Below are 20845 nucleotides of genomic sequence, written 5' to 3' on the forward strand. Positions count from 1 at the left end.
GAGAAGGAGGTCGTAAGATCTTGTATAGTTGGCTTAGGAGAAGGAGGTCGTAAGATCTTGTATAGTGTATATGAAGTAGGAGTTGAATTTAGACGCAATAAGGTCAGGTGACATATTAGGGTCAGGGCAGGGATTGGATTTTGAACCAGGGTGTAAGATTACTGACAGAAGACCAGAAAAGGTTGGTGTTATTTTTCCTATTTGTCTCTAGGTTCCAGAAATATTATTGCTCGTCTTTGTAGACAAGTTTTTTGGCTTGGTTACGAAGCCGTTTATAAAAGGATAAGGTTGGAGGGAGTTTTGGAGTTGTTCCAATGTTTCCAGACTATCTCTCTATTTTTCATTGTTTCACTAGTAGATTCCGAGAGCCAGGGAGCACAGCTGGATTCAATTCTTCAAGATCTGGGGCGTACTAAGCTATGCAGGATGTTTAGACATGAGTTACTAAAGTAGAGGAGGGCATCACCAAGGGGAAGGCTTTTAAGACAGTTCTAATTGTGATTTTTTTAGGATAGTATTAAAGGTTTGTGGACAGAATTTTGATAGATCTTGTGTTACCTAGTACTTATGGGTTTTTGGGAGTGATGAGCCGTTACGAATAGTAAAGGCTGGAAGGGAGTTACTGAAGAAGTTTGCCATAGTGGCAGAGACAGGGTACTTGGATGGATCTGTGACTAAAATCCAGTCTAGTATGGAGCTTTTAATTAGTCTTATGGCTAAATCTGGTGGATGTATTGATTAGTTGAGTAAGTGATACAAGTTTATGCTAGAAGGAGAATGGTTTGAGGAAATAGAAGCCCAATCTATATTCATGTCACCCAATATGACTGTTTCATTCTTTATGGCAGAGGAAGCCCAAGATAGTACAGCTTCTTAAAACTGGGATATTAATTTCCTGGGGAATGTATATATATATATATATATATATATATATATATATATTTATATTTATATATATATATGTTGTGTCTTTCGGCTTTAACCGGTTAGGGGACGCCACAGCGGAACTCCGGTCCGCTAATGATTGGCAGTAGATTTTTACGTGCTGGCTGCTGGCTTGCCGGGCCTAACGCACAACCTTCAACGAAGGAACGCCCATTCACGCATGTCACCACATAGAAGACGCTCCAAGAATCGAACGGGCAACGTCTAACTGTGAGGCGACAACGCTACTGCAGTACCACCACAGTACCTATATATACGGGCATTCGGGATTGTGGTGTTTTGGCTTTATGAACTCGATATTCTGAAATCCGGTATTTCAGAATTTCGAGATTATAAAGTGAACCCGTGTATGTATGTATGTATATGCGTGTATTTATGTGTGTGCATATATATAATACTATATATTATTATGCACACACATACATACACGGGTTCACTTTATAATCTCGAAATTCTGAAATACCGAATTTCAGAATATCGAGATCATAAAGCCACAACACCACAATCCCGAATGCCCATAACCGCGAAATTCAAAATCCCGACACTTGCATACACACACTCACATACACTAAACTGCCCCCACACACAAAACAAAACTAACCTACACTAGAAACAAACAGTGTGTGCCCTCCACTTATACATTCTAACTCCGAGACTGCACAATCACACACACAAAGGCAACTCACACCCACACATTTCACAGCCCCTTGCACACACACATCACAACCAAAACACACACTAACATACGCTAGAGCACATAACCTACACACTCGTAAAACTTACCTGCACTTACATCCATTCATACACTGCAACACCAGAAGCTCCGAATTTCGGGATTTCGAATTTCGCACTTCTGGTATTTCGTGATTCCGAGCATTCGAGATTAGAATCTCAAGAAAACTGAAATTCCCATGTCATGGGATGTGGGGAAAAAAATCCACATATAAAAAAAAAAAAAAAAAAAAAGAGAGGACAGCCAGACTCCAAACAGAAGACATTCCAGCCGAACCTATTTTGTGTAGTGAGGTGACCATTCGCTACACTGCCTACACAAAATATATTTCTGAGTATGTACGATGTGTGCAATGTATTCACAAACATACACACTAATATATATATATATATATATATATATATAAATAATATAAAAATGGATGCGTGTTAACTGTGTAGCACACACATATATTCATATATGGGTAACATAAAATCAACTGAATTCAATACTCTTAAGAGAGTGTAAAACTCTCAACCGATGTAATGCACAACTAACTGTAAATTGCCAGTAAATCTGTGTCAGACATCTCAATACCAGGGATATTAGGAATACCAGTGCTCGCCACTCTGTGGATATCTGAACATTTTATCACACAAATGGGGCAGTGTGTGTGTGTGTGTGTGTGTGTAATTATATATATACACACACACATATATATATTTGCATACATATACACACACACATTATATATATATATATATATATATATATATATATATATATATATATCTATAAAAACTTGCTTCCCTGAGGAAAAAAAAATTAAATTTAGTAAAATCACCAGTTATTTTTTAATAGGTTGTGTACTCAGTTTGACCCTCTCTTTTGAGATTTGCAGTGTTTAATTTAATATCGTCATATGCTCACATACATTTTATACGAACCAATAAAAACATTTTATACACACAAATCTGTCCTTAATAAATCACCTTCACAAATTTAGTTATAAAAGAATAAAATAAAACATAAATGTTTCCACACACTTTAAAAACAACTCAAACCAAACTTCACTAATATCCCTCTTCATTCCACAACTCAATTGAAGGAAGAAGTAACAGCAAAATACATACAACACTAACTTCTCCATCATATCCAACGTCCTCTAATCCATAATATACTTCAGTTTAGCTTCCTCAACTCACACTACCAATATGTAGTCAAAGGTATACCTAACACATCCTGGTGATGACAATTCTGAACTTAGGCTTACTCTGTCACGACCAATGACACAACAAACCACAAATCTGTAGAACATCGGAGTAAACTAACTCCCCAGTACCATTTCTCCATCATATTTTGCCTCCAGGTAAAAAACTAGCTCTGTAGAGCACAACAGCTTCAAATGTAGGTGGAAAAGGGGAGCAAGCCTAGTCTTAAAATTATGCACCTTCGCCTGAGGGCAGTATTTTTCAAAGGTATGCAAGAAACAATGCCAAATTGAATGCCAAAAATCAGGGGACTTGCACGTTAAATTCTTTTTTTTTCAAAACAGGTTTATTGTTTTAACATACAAGAGAAATATCATAACAATTTTATACAAGTAATTAAAAATAGATATGATTATAACATTCAACAAAACAACTAAATTAAAGTATTTATAAACTAAAGTATTTACAAAGACATCCACTACAATCAGATCAATTAATTAAACTAAAATACCATGCTATTGAAATTAGGATTTTAACAAATTTTGTAAATTATCCCATACAATATAATAAGATGTTTTTTTAGTTGTTCTTGACCTAATTGTGTTTATTTCCATATGGCACACTACATTCATAACATTTTTAAATTCATTGAACGAAGGAGGTGTATCTGAAATCCAATTTCTGGTTATTATTTTCCTAGCCACTGTTAGAATAGACCATAACAAGGGAAGCTTAACCTTTTTAACACTTTGAGGTACAGGTGTGTTGAATAATATAAGAGATTTAGAAATAATGAAATTATCTGTAAAAAGAGCCTGCAAAAATTCATTAATTGACTTCCAGTATTCTTTCAATTTTATACAGTCATAAAACATATGAGCCCAGTCAGCATTAATTTCTACATTACATCTCTTACATAGATTATCTTTATTATTTATTTTATTCATCAACAAAGGTGTATAAAAAGATCTATGTAAAAATGTCCATGTATAAAGTCTCCAGACAATGGAAGATGTAGTTCTAGGCAGATTCCAATATATATTGTTTATCTTGTTGATTTGGTGGGTCCCCATTAATAGAAGTGAAATAATTCCAGTATGTATCTACACTGTAAAAAGTTTCTTGTCTGATAATTTTATGTATGTATGAAAGTTTACCTTTATCAGAAACTTTATGTTGTAAATTTAATATCAAGTAATCAATCAGTGTTGGAATAGATTCTTTAACTGTTATAGACATTAGATCTATTTTATTAATGAGATGTTGTCTAAAGGTCTGAACCTCTAACCAGCAAGTTTCTCTTAGATCAAATTCTTGTTTTAAGAAATCTAGATTTTTAACTTTATTATCAGATATCAACTGATACCAGTACTTTAGATCATTATCTATAGCTAAATGAGTTCCTTCAGAAGTAGATGACAAAAGCATACCCTGACTATACATTATAGGAATATAATAAAATTCCATTCCCTATACTTAGGGTGCATGAATATAAAGTTACGGTAGCTAATAATAATATTTAATGGGTAACAAACCATATGTTTAGGTGTAATAGGTGAAGTACAAAATTCCTTTAGTAACCATAACATGGAGTTATTTACAATCATATTTTTATGTGTTAAGGAGATTTTCATGAAGTGCATACTAATTAGCTCCCAATAATCTTTCCATTTTGCGACATATGACTGATCTATTAATAAAGTAATAACTTTTACAATAGAAGAGATAGTATATAAATTAAAGTCTGGAAAAGAAATACCCCCTTGAGACCAGCTATTAGTATGTTTCTTTAATGCAATCCTAGGTCTATTAGGTGCCCATAGGAAATTTAACATTAGTGTATTCAGTTTTTTTGATAATTATTTTTGTAGGTGGAAGTATTATTGATTGTATTAAGTATAAAATCTTGGGGAATATTATCATTTTAATAATTGTAAGTCTCTCCTCCATAGTAAAAATATTCCAGGTATTAAAAAGATTTTGTATATTAAGAAAACCGGTATTATAATTATTATATATAACAGATTTAATATCTTTAGATAGTATTATACCTAAATAAGTTATCCGACCTGAATTGGGTACATATTTAGTAAAATCACTAATGAGAATATTTTTTCGTGTATATATAGGTAGTATTTTAGTTTTTTCTTCATTGAATATTAAACCAGAAATACTTTTAAAATTCATCATTTTATCAAATAGAGACTGCATAGAAGAATTAGATCCTGCTGATGTAATTAGAACATAATCTGCAAAAAGATGAATTTTGGATGTTGTATTTTCATCTATTTCAAAACCCTCTATGTCAGTACTGTTTCTGATCAAATTAGCCCAAGGCTCCATTACTAAAGTGAATAATAGTGGAGAAAGTGGACATCTTTGTTTTGTACTTTAAAAATGGGTATTTTTTGTGAAACATATGTTCCTACCTTAATATAAGCCAATGTTCCTTTGTATAAATGCTCAATTAGATTTACAAATGCATCTGAGAAGTTTGTGCACTTCAGTAAGGTAAACAGATGTACTTTTAGAAAGTATTTTATATATCTCTGGTATAATACCATCATTACCCGGTGCTTTGTTTGATTTAAGCTTATTTATTTGTGTAATAACCTCTGTATATGAAATACTTTTGTCCAATAGTTTAATCTGTTGTTTATTAAGCTTTTTATTCATGTTTGTGGTTATAAACTCCTTTATTTTATCTTTAGGTTCCATGTTAATGTTATTATGGTTAATTTTGTGAAAGTGATTTCTAAATTCATCTAGTATTTCTGGTATACTAGAAACATTCTTCTTTTCCTTAGAGAAAAGATTTCTTTGATATGGTTTTGTTTATTCAACCTTTTTGTTTTATTTTTAAGTCTATGTAAGTATTTGGGGCTTACTGAATAAGACAAAAACTTGTATTTCTCTAAAGTTATTTTAACTTTATGAGTTAAAATTTCTTTGTATTTCTCATCTAGTTTGTTTATTTCTTCAATAACTTTTTTGTCCATAATATTTTCTTTATTATTATGTTTATAAGAGTCTAATTTACTTTGAATATCTAACAATTCCTTATCCCAAGATTTCCTTTTATTATTATACCATCTGATACTTTGTCCATATAGATATGATTTTAAGGCATCCCAAACATAGACAATGGAGACTTCAGGAGTATTATTTATGTCTAAAAAATGTTTTACTTCTGAAAGTATATATTCTTTATAGTCTTTTAGTTGAGTTAAGTATGCTGGTATCCTTTTGATCTGAACATTAGGAGTATTTTTTATCATGAATTCAAAAACAATTGAATTATGATCAGATATAGGACATGAAATGATTTTGGAATTAATTAAATCTGTTACCATCTGGTTAGAAATAAAGACCCTATCTATTTTTGAATAAGTTTTGTGTCTGTTAGAAAAAAAGGTGTATGGTAATGATTTTGAATCTGATTATTAATATCATTCAAATGATAAGAATTAGCAAAATCATTTAAATGTTTTGCATTAGATGTAATTCTTCTTTTTCCTATAGTGGCAGTATCACTTTCATGTAGTATACAATTAAAGTCACCAGCTAAAATAATATCTCCTATAGAGAATGATATGATCTTATCAAGATGATGTTTCACTGTATTAATACCAATTCCAGGTATCCAATATACATTAATTAAAGTGTAAGTCTTCCCATTAATTTGTATTGTAACCATACAAAACATTCCTTTGTCATCCTGATAAGACTTAATGATTTTAGGAATGGGCATACCTTTATTCCATAAAATAGCCACTCCTCTTTTTTTCTGAGTGTGCTCTGAACTAACCAATACTGTATATTTGTTTGTGGCTAGTTTATCAATATCTTTTTTCAAGAGATGGGTTTCTTGCAGGAAGACTAAGTTGGCCTTATGTAAATTAATGTATCTTGGATTATTCAATCCATTAATGTTTAAAGAAATTCCTTTTAAAGATGTCATTTGGCATTTTTAAAACTTAAGAATCTTATGATCAAAATAACAAATAACAACATAAGTAATGTTACATCTCCTCCTTTAGGTGTACCTTTAAATATAGCTGTATTTATTGAATCTCTTATGGGATTTTGTATAGGATTCAATTTTGTTTGTAGTGACAATGAGTGTACAAAATATATTGTGGATGTCAAAACTATATACATATAACAATGAACAAGTGAAAATAATGTAAGGATTAAACCTTGCATCCAGCCTGGAGTTAAAAACTCCAACTTAGAGTAGTATTTACCACTCAAGTTAACCCCTACCCTAAGCAGCAGTACCTCAGCTACCACCTTATCAATTTAATACTGGTTATATTTAACTTAAATTAACAGCTTTCAATTCAATTATCTAGCAAGACAAGACTACACATTTGATAAAACAGCATCATATAAACTAAAATAAACTTTTTTTTTTAAAAAACTATTCATACTACTATATACATCTATGTAATATAATACACTTGTATTCAAATAGCATTCAAATAATCTTGATATTAGGAACCAAGAGGAGAGAGAGAAATAAAAGACGTGAAAGAGGGAGAGAGAGTGAAAGAAAGAGAGAGAGAGAGAGAGAGAGAGAGAGAAAAAAGGAAGGCATATTTACATATTAATTTATTCAAAGTATGTAAAAATAAGTTCTAACATTCATTTAAATCAAAAACTTTGGCTAATATGGTTCAGACATTACATATATTAAGATGCATCTATTTTCTGTCATGTAAATGCAGTCAACAGCTTCCAAAAAAAAAAACCTTGAATTGCTTGTATATGAGCATTTTACTCATACTCATTATTGTCAATAGAATAAAATATTATATTTATAGAAATTGTTATAAATCATACTGCATAGTTATGCAAATTCTCAGAAACACTTGCATTATTGTAAAAAAAAGCCATCTGTAGTTTGTATGTCTATACTACTGCTTTAAAATATATCACATGACAATTTCTTCCAGAATAGAGTTATAAAGTTATTTATGCTTGTCAATCAGATGAATTAAATGAGTTATAGTAATGTATATGTTTGGAACATAAGTTTTAACACAGATTAGTATGCTGCAGTCAAGTAGATTTTCAAAAACACTTGAATAAATGTTTCATTTTCTATGCCTTCTAAAATAAGACATTTACTTACTACAAGAAACTGCATCATTTAAAATCATTACAACTGACATATTTTATGAATTATAACATAGATATTTAAGTAATTATATAAAATAACTCACATTTAAATGTTAAAGAGTTCATTTTCCTTCACATAGTCGCATTTGCATCAGTTCTACTTCCTGGTAGAGTGTTCTTCCTGAATCTGTGATGTGTCAGTGTGATATCTGGGTCAAAGGTCAAACTGACTGCTTTCAGCTTCTCTGTGAGAATTCTGAGAGTTGAAGCTTTTAAAACAACTCGAGGACACTGTTCATGAGGTAACCCACATCCCAGATTGTCTCCCTTAACATTTTGGCGGGAAACTTGTTAAAAACTAGTGACAAACATTCATTCAGCAGTGTAAATGCATCTAAACATGACAAAACCTTCGCGATGTAATTTACAGGTGATTACAGCCTCTATGTAAGTGAAATTAAGCCCAAAGTTATTAATAAGTAATAAAACTCAATATTTTTGTCCCAACTCAATTTTTATGCAAATCTTATTATTTACTGTGTCTATATGATCAAAAGCATTTCTATATATTAATATGAAAAAAGAGAGAAAGAATAAAGAAAAGAAAAAGAGTAGAAAATAAAAGAGTGTAAAGCAGAAATAAAAAAATTAAGAGAAAGCTATAAGAATATCACTTACTGTTTATATTAATAGTTAAAAATAAAACATATTATTTACTATTATTTAGTTCTAATTATTATTAGTTAAAGCATGGCAGATTATTTACAAACAAGCCTAAGCAGTATAATCAAGAAAGTATAATTAGGAATAGCATTTGAAGAACATATAAACTTTTTACAAGGAATAAATATGTTATTATTCCATTTATCATATTTTCATTACTCTTCTCTCCCTGCCCTCTCCCACCCTTTACCCACTACATAATCTAAATAGAATGTCATTGTTTAAACAAAGAAAAGGAGGAAAAAAAAATGTATCAAATTACTGACCTTACTTCTCTTTTTCAGAAAGATGAATAATAGCTTGTTATTAGTTCCTCAGATATTTTGACTGGTTATGAAACAAAACATTTCTTTGCACACGAAGAATAACTTTGATTAAATCTTTTTCAGAATATTTGTGGCTTTCTGGAAATGCAGGAACTATATTTAAAAAGATTAATAATGAAGTAAAATGATGAGAGAAAAAAGAAAAAAAAAACTTAGAACAAATCATTTGTTTTTTAGTCTCTTCTTCTTCTCTGAAGTCTTCCACGAAGTTTCAGTTGCCAGTCTCTTTAATGAAGGACTAGCCCATTCCATTTCCTCTATTTTATCCAAAATCTTATTGTTTTCAGATAAACAGTAAAGCAGAGTCTAAGTCATCAAAAATTTTAGGACCATCAGGAAGGAAGATTTTTAGCTTGGCAGGAAACAGAAGGTATGTTTTAAACTGTGCTTTTTTAAGCTCCCTTATTAGTGGCAGAAAAACTTTTCTTTTAGCTATTACCAAGGAAGAATAGTCATTGTCAAAACGCACAGTTGTCTCATTAATCTTAACAGGAGCTTTAGCCCAAGCAGATTTAAGAACCATCTCTTTATCAAAAGATGATAGAAATCTAACTATAACTGATCTAGGATAGTTGTATTAGCTATAGATCTATGTGCTCTTTCGATACCAAAAGAGAATGCTTCTGGTAAGTCTAAAGTTTTAGGGAGCCATGTTGTTAATAAGTAATATTGTTACCTTCAATATTTTCTGGCAGTCCAAAAATCCTAATGTTATTGCGCCTAGATCTATTTTCCAGGTCATCCAGCTTTGTTTGTAAATGTGTATTTTGTTTCAGCAGAAACTCAATGTTGATTTCCTCTTCTTGGATTCTATTTTCCATGTCATTCACAGCTTCTTCTATGCCTGTCATCTGGATCTTCTGTTGTTGCAGGTCTATATGTAACAAGTCTATTTATTTTGTAGTTTTTTCTATGAAGGTATCAATTTTAGTATCCATTTTATCCATCTTAGCAGTAAATTGCTGGATTATAGTTATCAGAGACTGAAGTTCTTGATGCTGGAGTCTTGAGAATTTGTCTTACTGGAACTCATTTCAGACTGATAAACTGACAGGAAAATTTCCAAAGTGATTTCTGACAGGAACATTGTTAAAATTTCCTTTCTTTTTTAGATATAGTTCAAGAACTATATAAAACAAACATATTTAGAAAGAAAATTACTTCAAAAATTAATTTTTTAAGTAATTAATTCCTGTCAGTGTAATGAAATTGGTGGAGCTGAAGAAATCTGCTGCTATCCTGTGTTCATCCTTGGCCACGCCCCTTGCACGTTAAATTCTGAATAAAGCAGCAACAATATCAGAAGCAGGTAGGAATACCAAACGTACAACTTTATGCACATTTTCAATAAATAAACTCACCCCATGAAACGGAGACAAGACCACAACATTTTTCTGCACAGAGTTTTAGCGTAGATGGGGAAAAGCATGTACAATAGCTGATGAAACATTACACAGTAAGCTTTTAATTGTGGAATTGGTGATTTTAAGCCAGCCACTATAAAGAGAAGGACCAAAGCTTGCAAACATTTCATGTATTTAACAGAATACAACTTAGATCCCATTAAGCAACAAATCAACTGGACACTTCAACACTAACCTTAATGCTCTACAGCATTACACATGTTGTGCAGTTGCCTCACAGCCTCCCCCATTTTTGAGTCCCATCAACAATTGCACTGCGGTAAACAGATCAGCCAAGTTCTGCTCCAGAGAAATAAGCAACTGCACCAAACTGTTCTCTCTTTCCTACAAAAACTTCACAAAAGGCCCATCAGAAAAGCTTCATGTTACCAACTAGAGGAAGAAACACCATCTAGCATGACAACGAACTTTGTTCATATGCAGTATGAATGAGATGTTCAGAATGTAATCCTGGCAGATGTATTGCAGAAGGGGGTCAATGTGTCATCTGCCTGCTGTGGAAGGACAGACTTGGAAGTATAAATCTGTAAGAGGGGCCTGTTGAGACATGGCACGGATCTAACAGCCCAGCACTTTTCAGTGATGCAAGCTTTGGCCATCACCCCCATGGCATAAAACCTCAAGAACAAGATTAATCCTTTTGTGCTTCACCAGGGAGCAGGTGGGTTAGGGCCAATGATTAAGACCTACAGAATGGTTTAGCAGATCACTTCAGTCATTGCTATTAGCTAAGCTTGTTTTCAGAAGTCTGCTCACTTTTCATGAGATGGCTGATAAGCAGTCATCTCAAAACTGTTTACTCACCTGACTTCTGCTTGTTTACTCACCTGACTTGTGCTCTTTTTAAGTACTTCCCTTTGCCCACATCTGGTTATTCACTAACTAGTACAATGATAAATATCAGTTGACTTGACTTAACAGCATTGCATTTAAAATTACAACGGACTCTACAAGTGTATATCTGTGTTCATTTTTCAACAGTACAAGTGAGTTTTGTTACTATTAGAGAAATATAAACATGGTTTATTTCTGTCTAAGACATAAAAGTGGACTGGGGTATCAAATACCCAGCTAAATGCACTCAAAGGGAAAATTACAGGAATAAGGGGAAGGGAAGATTATGAAACTAATGCATAAGTATGCAAGGCAGGGGGTGGGCGGCAAAATAGATAGCTCAGTGTCAGAATACCATTTGAGAGAAAGTTTAGGCGATTATTAATGCTTAAGGAAACTACGGTCTTGCGGCAACAAGGTGGCTGCACTATGGGTTGGGAAGGAATTACCTCTTACTCCCTCAACTCTCCCCCCAAAAAAGTTTTCACCTACTCAAGCAAAGAATAGCTTACATTTCCATAGCCATACTGCATAGGTAAAAAAGTAGACTTGGAAAGCAAAATCTAAAAGGGGGGGGGGGTGGACTGGTGAGAGAGGACATCTGCTATGACAGCCTGGCTGTTGTGGCAGCCTTCAGCATGTACGCAAGTCTCAAGTGGTCCTGAAAGAGGGGGCGATTCCAGATGCACTTTATTGGGAAACAGGCAGGCTGAGGACAAGGTCAGAGACCTGCATGACTGACAGGATCTGTGAAACAAAAATCACTGCTGCTAGCTGGGCTGATTTTTAGGAGATTGTTCAGTTTTTACGGCATGAATACTGCTTCACTGGTCTGAATGGTGATCCTAAACATCTGGCAATTCATTCACATTTAAATCCTAACTGGCACAATGAACTATGGATCGGCAAAGTAAAGTAGGTTTGAGCAAAGCCCAAATTTGGATAGAAGTTCTCAACTTGGGCCCATGGTTCAGCAAATTAACAAAACAGTAACAAGCCAAGTGGCCGGAGGTCCTGCACTGGTGCTATCTGGCAGTTTGTAAAGGACTCCAACCTGCTACTTGCTTTTGACTCCTGCAGTGGAAGCACATGCATGTAAGCATTTTTACGACATACGTCAAAACAATGGTCAGCAGACAGCAAAAAGCTGCACAGATGCCCCTCACTGGATTGGGTGCAGTTGTGTGGGACGGAAAAAAATAAAATAAAATAAACCACAGCAGGGTTTGTTGCCGCTTCATGCAAAAAAACTAAGTAAATTACAATCAGTTGACATCTGTCTGCATACCCTTTGCCCATATCTAGTTAACCACTGACTAATGCATGCGTGATTATAGTACAAGTCAGTAACACACTAACTATGATGAAGAAATTAAAAGTGCAGAAACTTATGCTGCTAATTATTGATAAAGAAATACACACAAAAAAAAGAGAGAGAGACATTAGGTTGCAAATGGATGGATTTTCAAATTTCCAAACAAATTGAGACTGGATGAAAAGTGGCAGACTTCAAAAAAAAAAAACAAAAGGAATAGGAGAAGACCACACAATACGGAGGTTTTGGCAAGAGTAAACTTTAAATCAAATGCTTTTGTCTCAAAAGACTTCTTTAGAACACATTTGCACAAGGCATACCATCCCCTTATTTATGCTGTTCTTTGAACTTTAAATAAGGGGATGGTATACCTTGTGAAAATGTGTTCTGAAGAAATCTTTTGCGACAAAAGCATTTGATTAACGTTTAGTCGTGCCAAAACCTCCGTATCATGTGGTCTTCTCCTATTCCTTGTGGTTTCCAGGTAGTTTTAAGTAGTTTGGATTTTCAAATTTGATCATTACATCAAATGAGGCTTTACTGAAGGAGCAAAAGGTGGAAGCACCAGGTTCAAACCCAGTCCTCCAAGGATGTACTCTGTTTGCCATCAGATAGCACTCAAATATTTATGGAATTGTGGGCAGCAACACACTCTACATGATACCTATTGGGGTGATGACTAGTGCTCATATTGGGACACACAGAATAAGATATGAGGGTTGCCAAAGTCAACATGTTGGCACAATAAGAAAAACAGAAGATAGACCATTCTACACTTCTGTCTAGCAAATGGCTTAAGGGTGGCCAAAACATGGTTTGTCAAGAGACCATCACAAGATCAGCTACAACAGTGGTCAACATGAAACTCAAGTGGACCAAGTTAGAAAAGAGCACGGAGGTGGAATCAGAGACTGCAAAGGTATCGCAAGTGAAATAGGTCAGCCCTCAGCATAAACCGTGATAGCCACAATCAGGTGCAGGCAGTGGCCAGAAAGACCCCAAGTTCAACAGACTAGGCTGAAGATCTGGAAGTTGACATCAGTAAAAGCACAGGAGTTCAAGAATGTTCACAGCTAACGCCTCAGGAAGACAAATAAATAGAGAGACTGGTGATGGAATGCAGAAGTCCAGAAATTATCAAAAGAAAGCACGAGTGAAGGAAGAAGTGGGACTCAGAAAAGATGGATAAAACAACCCAGGGAACACTGCTGCCTATGTAGAATCATTCACAAAAACACTTTACAATCATGTATGAAGTGCACAAAGGCAGCAGTACCTACTCGAAGCAAGCAAAGGACAAATTCAAAAACAAGCCATGCTGGTGGAATTCTAACATCAATAGGCTGTACAACAGAATGAAGAAAATCTGTGTCCAAAAATCAGAAGTGCAATACCCGGCAAGATAAGAACTTCCTCATCAGACTCACCAAAATCACTATTTAGCTATAGCCTCTAAGCAGACTTTGTGCAAAAAGGAGTACTGTAACAGTTATGCTTCTGTACAACAGTAGGCCATCCAAAGACCTGCAAAACTAAAAAACCATAAGCCTGACTAGACTTGTACGTAAAGCCAGAGAAAGAATAATCGTAGATTTGATAACTGACAACACAGAAAGCCTTTTGAGGAGGTCACCAATGCAACAGATGAAGGCAAAATGCTGCATACTGCCTACCCTGACCTAGCTAATATGTTAAACACAATTCCCAACTTCGCACTGTAGACAAGCTCACTAAATAAGATATAAACCCTACATCACCTGCTGGACAGCCAGCTGGCTCACTTATAACACTAAGAAAGTCAGATGGGGGAGTATACCTCCATAAAAGGACAATCAGTAGAGAGGTCCCTCAGGGCTCAGTGCTGGGTCTGTTCCTTTTTGACATCTACTTTTCCAAAGTCAAGGCTAGTGTTAAAGGCCTCTGGCTGACCAAGTTTGCAGAGGATTACAAACTAGGTGCAATCATTGAATCCCCCCAAGGGGGCTTGATGCTAATTAATTGTTGCCAGAGTCACGGTCTAAAACTCACTGCCAAGAAGTGCATAACAGCTTATTTTGGAAAGACAGTCACCACAGCAAATTACCACAATAATACACCAGTGGGAGTAGACCTAGTGGTTACTGATCTGGAAAAGCAGGCATTTGACCATCATGTATCTACTGTACCATCAAGTCTTTTTATGTTGCACAACTTATAATCAAAGCATGGTTAATATCTTTATATGTCATCTAGGCCCAAAGATGTCATAGTTCAGTTTGTACTTGACTCTCATTAGACCAATCACAGGAATACAAGGTCCCCCTTTAGCTTGTACCGGACCAGGCATATGCAAAAACTGGAGCATCTTCAGAGGTTCCTCAGAAACAGAATACATAGTGTAGGCAGTATATCCTATACAGACTTCCTCAAAGCCTTATCCTTGTATTCAATTTCTTACAGGTTGTTAACAGACAATCTGTTATTGAATTACAAAGCATCTTTCCATCCAACGTTAATGGACACGTGCCACATCTGCAAAAAACAGTATTAGAAACACTCCCATCTAGGGGCCTAAACATCATCTGCAACACTAACACGACATGCTAGAAGGACAGGTATGTGTCTTAAGAGACTGCCCTTTCTGTCGAATAGGCTTTTCATCCACATGAAGCAGTCTCTTCCCTGAACATATTCAAGTGCAACTTAGATCAGCAGATAGGAAATCGTAAATTTACCCCTTTTCTAGCACCTATTAAAGACAGGTATCTTGTAAATTCTTGACCACCCATACCAGAGTTATATACATCTTCACAAAAATCTAAGGGACCAAAACTTGACTAATGTTTTTGGGAAGCATGGCTAGACTTAAAAATGTCTACTAGGGTCAATAAACTAGCAATCCCCCTACAATCCTATAAAAATAAGAAATATACTGTATTTCACAATATAGCAAAGGCAACAAAAACTGCAGTAGAATGTTTAATGTACTATATACAATGCTCAGTGGGAATCATCAAATTATTAATGCAGTGTTTTCAGAAGGGGGTATTTTTGCACAATTATTTATGCTCCGAAGAGGATTAAAAGCAACATTTTCTAATAACCAAATGCACGTATTATTGCATGGCTCTTTATAAATGAAGTTAGAGAGGGGTGTAAAGACCTTTTTGATAACCAAAAGGATGCATGTATAGGTTTGTAAAAGTATATGTCGTGTTTACTACACTTTTTCATTTCATATATAGCCAGGTTTTTAGAGAGCCAAACTGTATCCTCGACTCTGCTCTGGCTCATCTTCAAAAACTGAGTTAGCAAAGGTTAATGCTGTAATTACTGGAGAGCAAGTAAATTAGTTCCCACTGCAAAAAAAGTTTACTTGTTCTCCAGTAATTACAGCAACTAGTTTACTTCATCTTCAAAAATCCCAGGGTTGCCACTGGAGAGCAAGTAAATTAGTTCCCACTGCAAAAAAAGTTTACTTGCTCTCCAGTAATTACAGCAACTAGTTTACTCCATCTTCAAAAATCCCAGGGTTGTCACTTGTACCATAAGCATATGACTGCATGACTTTTTGTCCTTAAACAGACAACTTACCACAATTGACAGAACCATATACATGTTAGCAGATAAAATAATTTTCTTTCATACTTGGCAAATAAAACATATTGTATCATAGTTTTGTACAACAGTAAATTCAAAGAATTAAAAAAATATACAGACAGTTAAGGTATGCAATAGAGGACCAAGTGCCGTACAGTACTTTTATTAATTTGATAAGTGGGTAAATCCACTGGACAAGTGTTCTTTTGGGGGGGGGGGGGCTTGGAGCACTGCATGGTTAACAAACTTGCTCATAACCACACAGTAGACAAACGAAGGATGCCAGGATCAAACACTGGACAGCATAAAGCAGTTTACAGTCTTAATCCTTTGTTAAGGTAGGAAAACAAAAGACAAGATGACTGGACTTTACAGACAGTGAAGGCTGGAGTAGGGTACTTGGATAACCCTAGGTGAAGTACATGGCATGGTGTAGAGTGAAGTGAAGGTGGGGGATATGCATACATCAGCAGAGGTTGCACAACCTCGGTGAATGTGAGGTAGAGTAATTTAAACTACTTACAACATGTTTTCGACCTGGTGCAGCACATATTTTCCGTGCTCTTTATACGTGAAATTGTAAACCCAAACGCTTTTTGATAGTCTACGCCAGCATACCATTCACTCTCTCCGAGCTGCAATACATCACTGCTATTTAGAAAAATAAATATTTTAAACCGAATGATTTTTGACACTACTTTCTGGCTTTGCTACCAAGATCATTCACATTTACACAAAATACCATAACCAGCCATTTCAAAATAAACAAGATCGATGATGCTAATGACGACTATGCAATTGCAAAAGGTTCGCCAAAACCAATAAAAAGACATAATACTGGACAATCACGATCTAACCTAAAAGTCAGGAGGATCAAACAAGCGAAATGGCTCATACAGTGAACTATTACTTAAAAAACATACAGTTTACTGCGATACTCAAACCATTTGTAAGGACAAAGAAGGCCACCACTATGCCAGCATAAAATTATCTTGAAAGTAGAGCAAGATAAAACGCAAACCATTTCAACAACTAACACACACACACACGTTTCTTCTCCTGCAAATATACAGAGCACAGCAAACTGGATGTTTTGCGATTGTTACAAAAAAAGTAAATTCTTACATTATCAAAAGCATTACTGTAAAGCACCAACAATTAGTAAATACATCCGGAAATCGAAGACCGTTAACAGAAAAATTCGTACAGACCCCTGGCTCACCTATCAAGCCAAAACGTCCAAGGAGAATGCAAGGGAACGGTGGCTGACTCTTCCTGATCATCGATGTTGTCAATATCTTTCTGACTTATGTGGATGTTCTGATCCTTCACCGAGCTGTTTCGCAGATTGGTTTCCACCTCTGCGTTACTGTCTAAGTCAGGCGCTGTGGGGGCCGCCATTTTTTATTATAATAATAGGAATAGGAGATGCTGTTTGTGCATCGGAAAATCAACCACTTTATAGTTCCAGCGCACAAAAGCGCCTGTGCTGACTCACCGCTACGGGTCACGTCATCAGCCAGAATATCAACACGATGACGTCGCTGTCTTCTTCACGTGCTCTAACTTGTAAACTTCAGGGGTCAGGTGAACAAAATGTGAGACGTGCTCCAGACAGTTTTGCAGCTGTGTTTGGGTTAATGCTAATTCAACCAAATGTTTTAAATAAATGTGAGATGTTACAGGGCAAACCATATTTACAACCACTGTAAAAATATTGGTTTTCATTTTTTTTTTTTTGCTTAAAGAAAAGATGACCGCTGTATGTTATTGCTGTTTTTTTCGCATTTCGTATACTTTGTTTATTTATTTTACATTTGATTACCGGGAAAACATGTCCATTTTCAGCGGAGGCCCGGGGAGATAAGCTCAACACAGGACAATGAAACTAACAAGTGTTTTAAAGGAAAATATAGCAGAGAAGATAGATTACAAAAACAACTGTGCATAGAGTATAATTTTACATAGTTTAAATATCAACAAATATGTACAAATAAAGATATGACTGAGATAAAACTATATGATATAAAGAAGATGTGAAATAACATTTGGGTTATATTTAATACATAAAATCCACAGTAAAATCCCAGGTAGTGGTGTTTGTATGAAGAAAGACTTTGTAAGATTTTTTTTTCAGTCTGGGGTAGAGCAAGAGCAGAGCCATTTAGTGGCAAGGTGGGTTTTTAGTGTTTAAATGTAGTTAAAGTAGTGCTAGATGTGATGTTAGTAGGTAGAGAGTTCCAAATCTTAGCAATATAATGAGAGTAGGTGGATTTTCCAGCACGATTGTGCGCTGTTGAGATTCGTTAAGAGGGGCTTATTGTTTGAACGCAGCATTCTGCCACAGGAATAGGGCTCTAGTAAGTCTTGTAATGATGGAGTTTTTGCAGAATGATAGAAGATTTTGTAAGCCATGTTAAGCTGGGACAAATGTAGGAGACAGGGAAGTTCTAACCAGTGTAGTTTTCTTAGGGTAGAGCAATGGTGTGATCTCAATGTAGTGTTTGCTGCATATCTAGCTATTTTACTGTAACAGGATTCTTTTTCCAGATCAGCTTTCCTGAGGTTAATAAGTATAGGTTATGCATATAGAAGAGCTGAGGTCAAATGTGTTTGGGCAATAGCTTTTCTTGTGCAATTTGTGAGATATTGCCTGTTGGTATATAGTGTACCTAGTTTTTTTTGTGTACTTTCTTAATTGAGTGAGAGATATGGATGTCAAATCTCATATTAGTGTCACTTTCCACACCTAACAGTTTGGTATGTAGGGAGGGAGTGAAAGTAGTGTTATTTATGGAGACAATATAAAAATATTCTGTGTGTATAATACCTTTGTTGGGATGGAATAGCATGAATTTTGTCTTACTGGGGTTTAATAATAAGCAGGAGTTTGTTAGCCAGGACTCTATTTTGAGAAAGGATGACTGAGTACTTGTAGTTCAGGAAAGGTACTGGCAGCACATAGTACTGTAGAGTCATTAGCATATTGGATAATTGTGGAAGAGGAGGCTGCAGTACAGAGATTGTTAGTAAATATGTTGAAGAGCAGGGGGCCAAGAATAGATCCTTAGGGAACTCCTAGGGTGATTGGAAGTAAGGGAGATATACTTTGGTGCCAACGTACTGCCTGTTGTCTTCCAGTTAAGTAGCTCTGAAACCATGTAAGAGTAGAATGTTATAAGGCTACGTCAGAGAGTGCATGTAGGAGTTTGTTCTGATTCACCATATCAAAAACTTTAGATAAGTCTAAAAAATGGAGGATACATCTTTGCCATTATTTCTATGGTTGTTAACTGTGTTTGTAAATGACATAAGTACAGTAGTAGTACTGTGGTGTGGGTGAAGCCGTGTTGTGTGCTAGATAACAACTTATTAGAATTTAAGTGATCCAATTACTTCAGCAGATAGTTTCAGGAATTCAAGTGGTAAGTGATCTGCAGCTAGAGAAGTGGGTTTTAGTTTTCTAAGAAGTCTTCTAATTGTATTTAGTGATGCTGGTTGAAGAGAGAAGCTGTACTTGTTTTATTGGGGTGTAGGTGTTTGTGAGGTATTAGTAAGGTTTTGGCTATTAGAGAGTTGTAGAATACTTTCTGTGAAGTAGGTGTTAAACTGTGTAGCTATACAGTCAGAGCTGTTTTGTGTAGTGGGAGGGGGTGTACCAGCTTTTCCAGGTTGCAGAATGTTGTTAATTGCAGCCCAGAATTTTTGGGGGTTATTGTGGTGTTTAGTTTGTATTTCAGAGTAATAATTTACTTTATCCTGTTTTATTTGCCTTATTGCTTTGTTCATTAGTTCACAGTAGGATTGCCTACTAACTTGGGATTTAGTTTTTTTGCTAATGTAGCCAAGCTGTATCTCTTGCTTTTAGTATAGACCTGGAGTCATTGCTTAGCCATGGGGCAAAGTTTGATTTAACTCTAATAGTCCTGGGAGGGGCATGCTTATCTAGGATGGATAGGAAGGTACTAGTAAAGTAATTAGTGGCTTCATCTAGGGGTGGTACTATAAGAGGGGACCAGTTGCAGTGTCTAAGTATATAAAGGAAGTTATCAAGGTTCATGCTTTTTTGTTCCTTATCTGCCGATATAGTGTTAATTTAGTGGGGTACAGCCATTCTCTTAGTAGGTATGTTGGGAGATGGTCACTAAGGCTGTCTGGGAGACAGCCTGAGAGAGGAGAGGGGTCAGGTCTATTTGTAAGTATCCAGTCTAGAATGGAGCACTTATTTGATGTTTTGTCTATTCTGGTGGGATTTTGGATGAGTTGGATAAACCCATGAAGGTTCAACAGCTATTTATCAGGCCGCCAACAAACAGTTCTTAGGCAGGACCAGCTATCCTCCCTTCTGTCAGTATCCATAGGAGTCCCTCAAGGCTCCATACTTGGTCCTTTACTGTTCTCCATATTTACAAATCAGATAGCTGCCATATCCCCCACTGCCTCTATAGTACAATATGCAAACAACACTACTATCATATGTGCCGCCCCAACCTTAAGCTAGTTTCAAACAATAGCACAGCATAACTTTACTCTGGCTGAATCATGGTTTTCTGGCATTAAACTTATACTCAATCCCAGAAAAACAAAACTACTTCTCTTCAGTCCTGGTAGAGCTCCTGCACTAAATAATGATTTCACCATAAACTCCAAGG

The 20845-nt window shown here is 35.4% G+C and overlaps 1 protein-coding gene across 1 annotated transcript in view; it reads right to left on the minus strand.

The window, feature by feature from the left end:
• Positions 1-17713, minus strand: part of EIF4E3 (eukaryotic translation initiation factor 4E family member 3) — a 344097-nt gene extending 326384 nt beyond the window's left edge. Inside the window, exon 1 of the mRNA XM_044078527.1 lies at positions 17416-17713. Coding sequence (XP_043934462.1) covers positions 17416-17594 — 179 coding nt within the window. The 5' untranslated portion in view covers positions 17595-17713. The remainder of the gene's footprint in view (positions 1-17415) is intronic.
• Positions 17714-20845: the final 3132 nt, after the last annotated feature.

This window comes from Protopterus annectens, chromosome 7.part1, assembly GCF_019279795.1.
Source record: "Protopterus annectens isolate FY-2018-M chromosome 7.part1, PAN1.0, whole genome shotgun sequence".
Taxonomy (NCBI): domain Eukaryota; kingdom Metazoa; phylum Chordata; order Ceratodontiformes; family Protopteridae; genus Protopterus; species Protopterus annectens.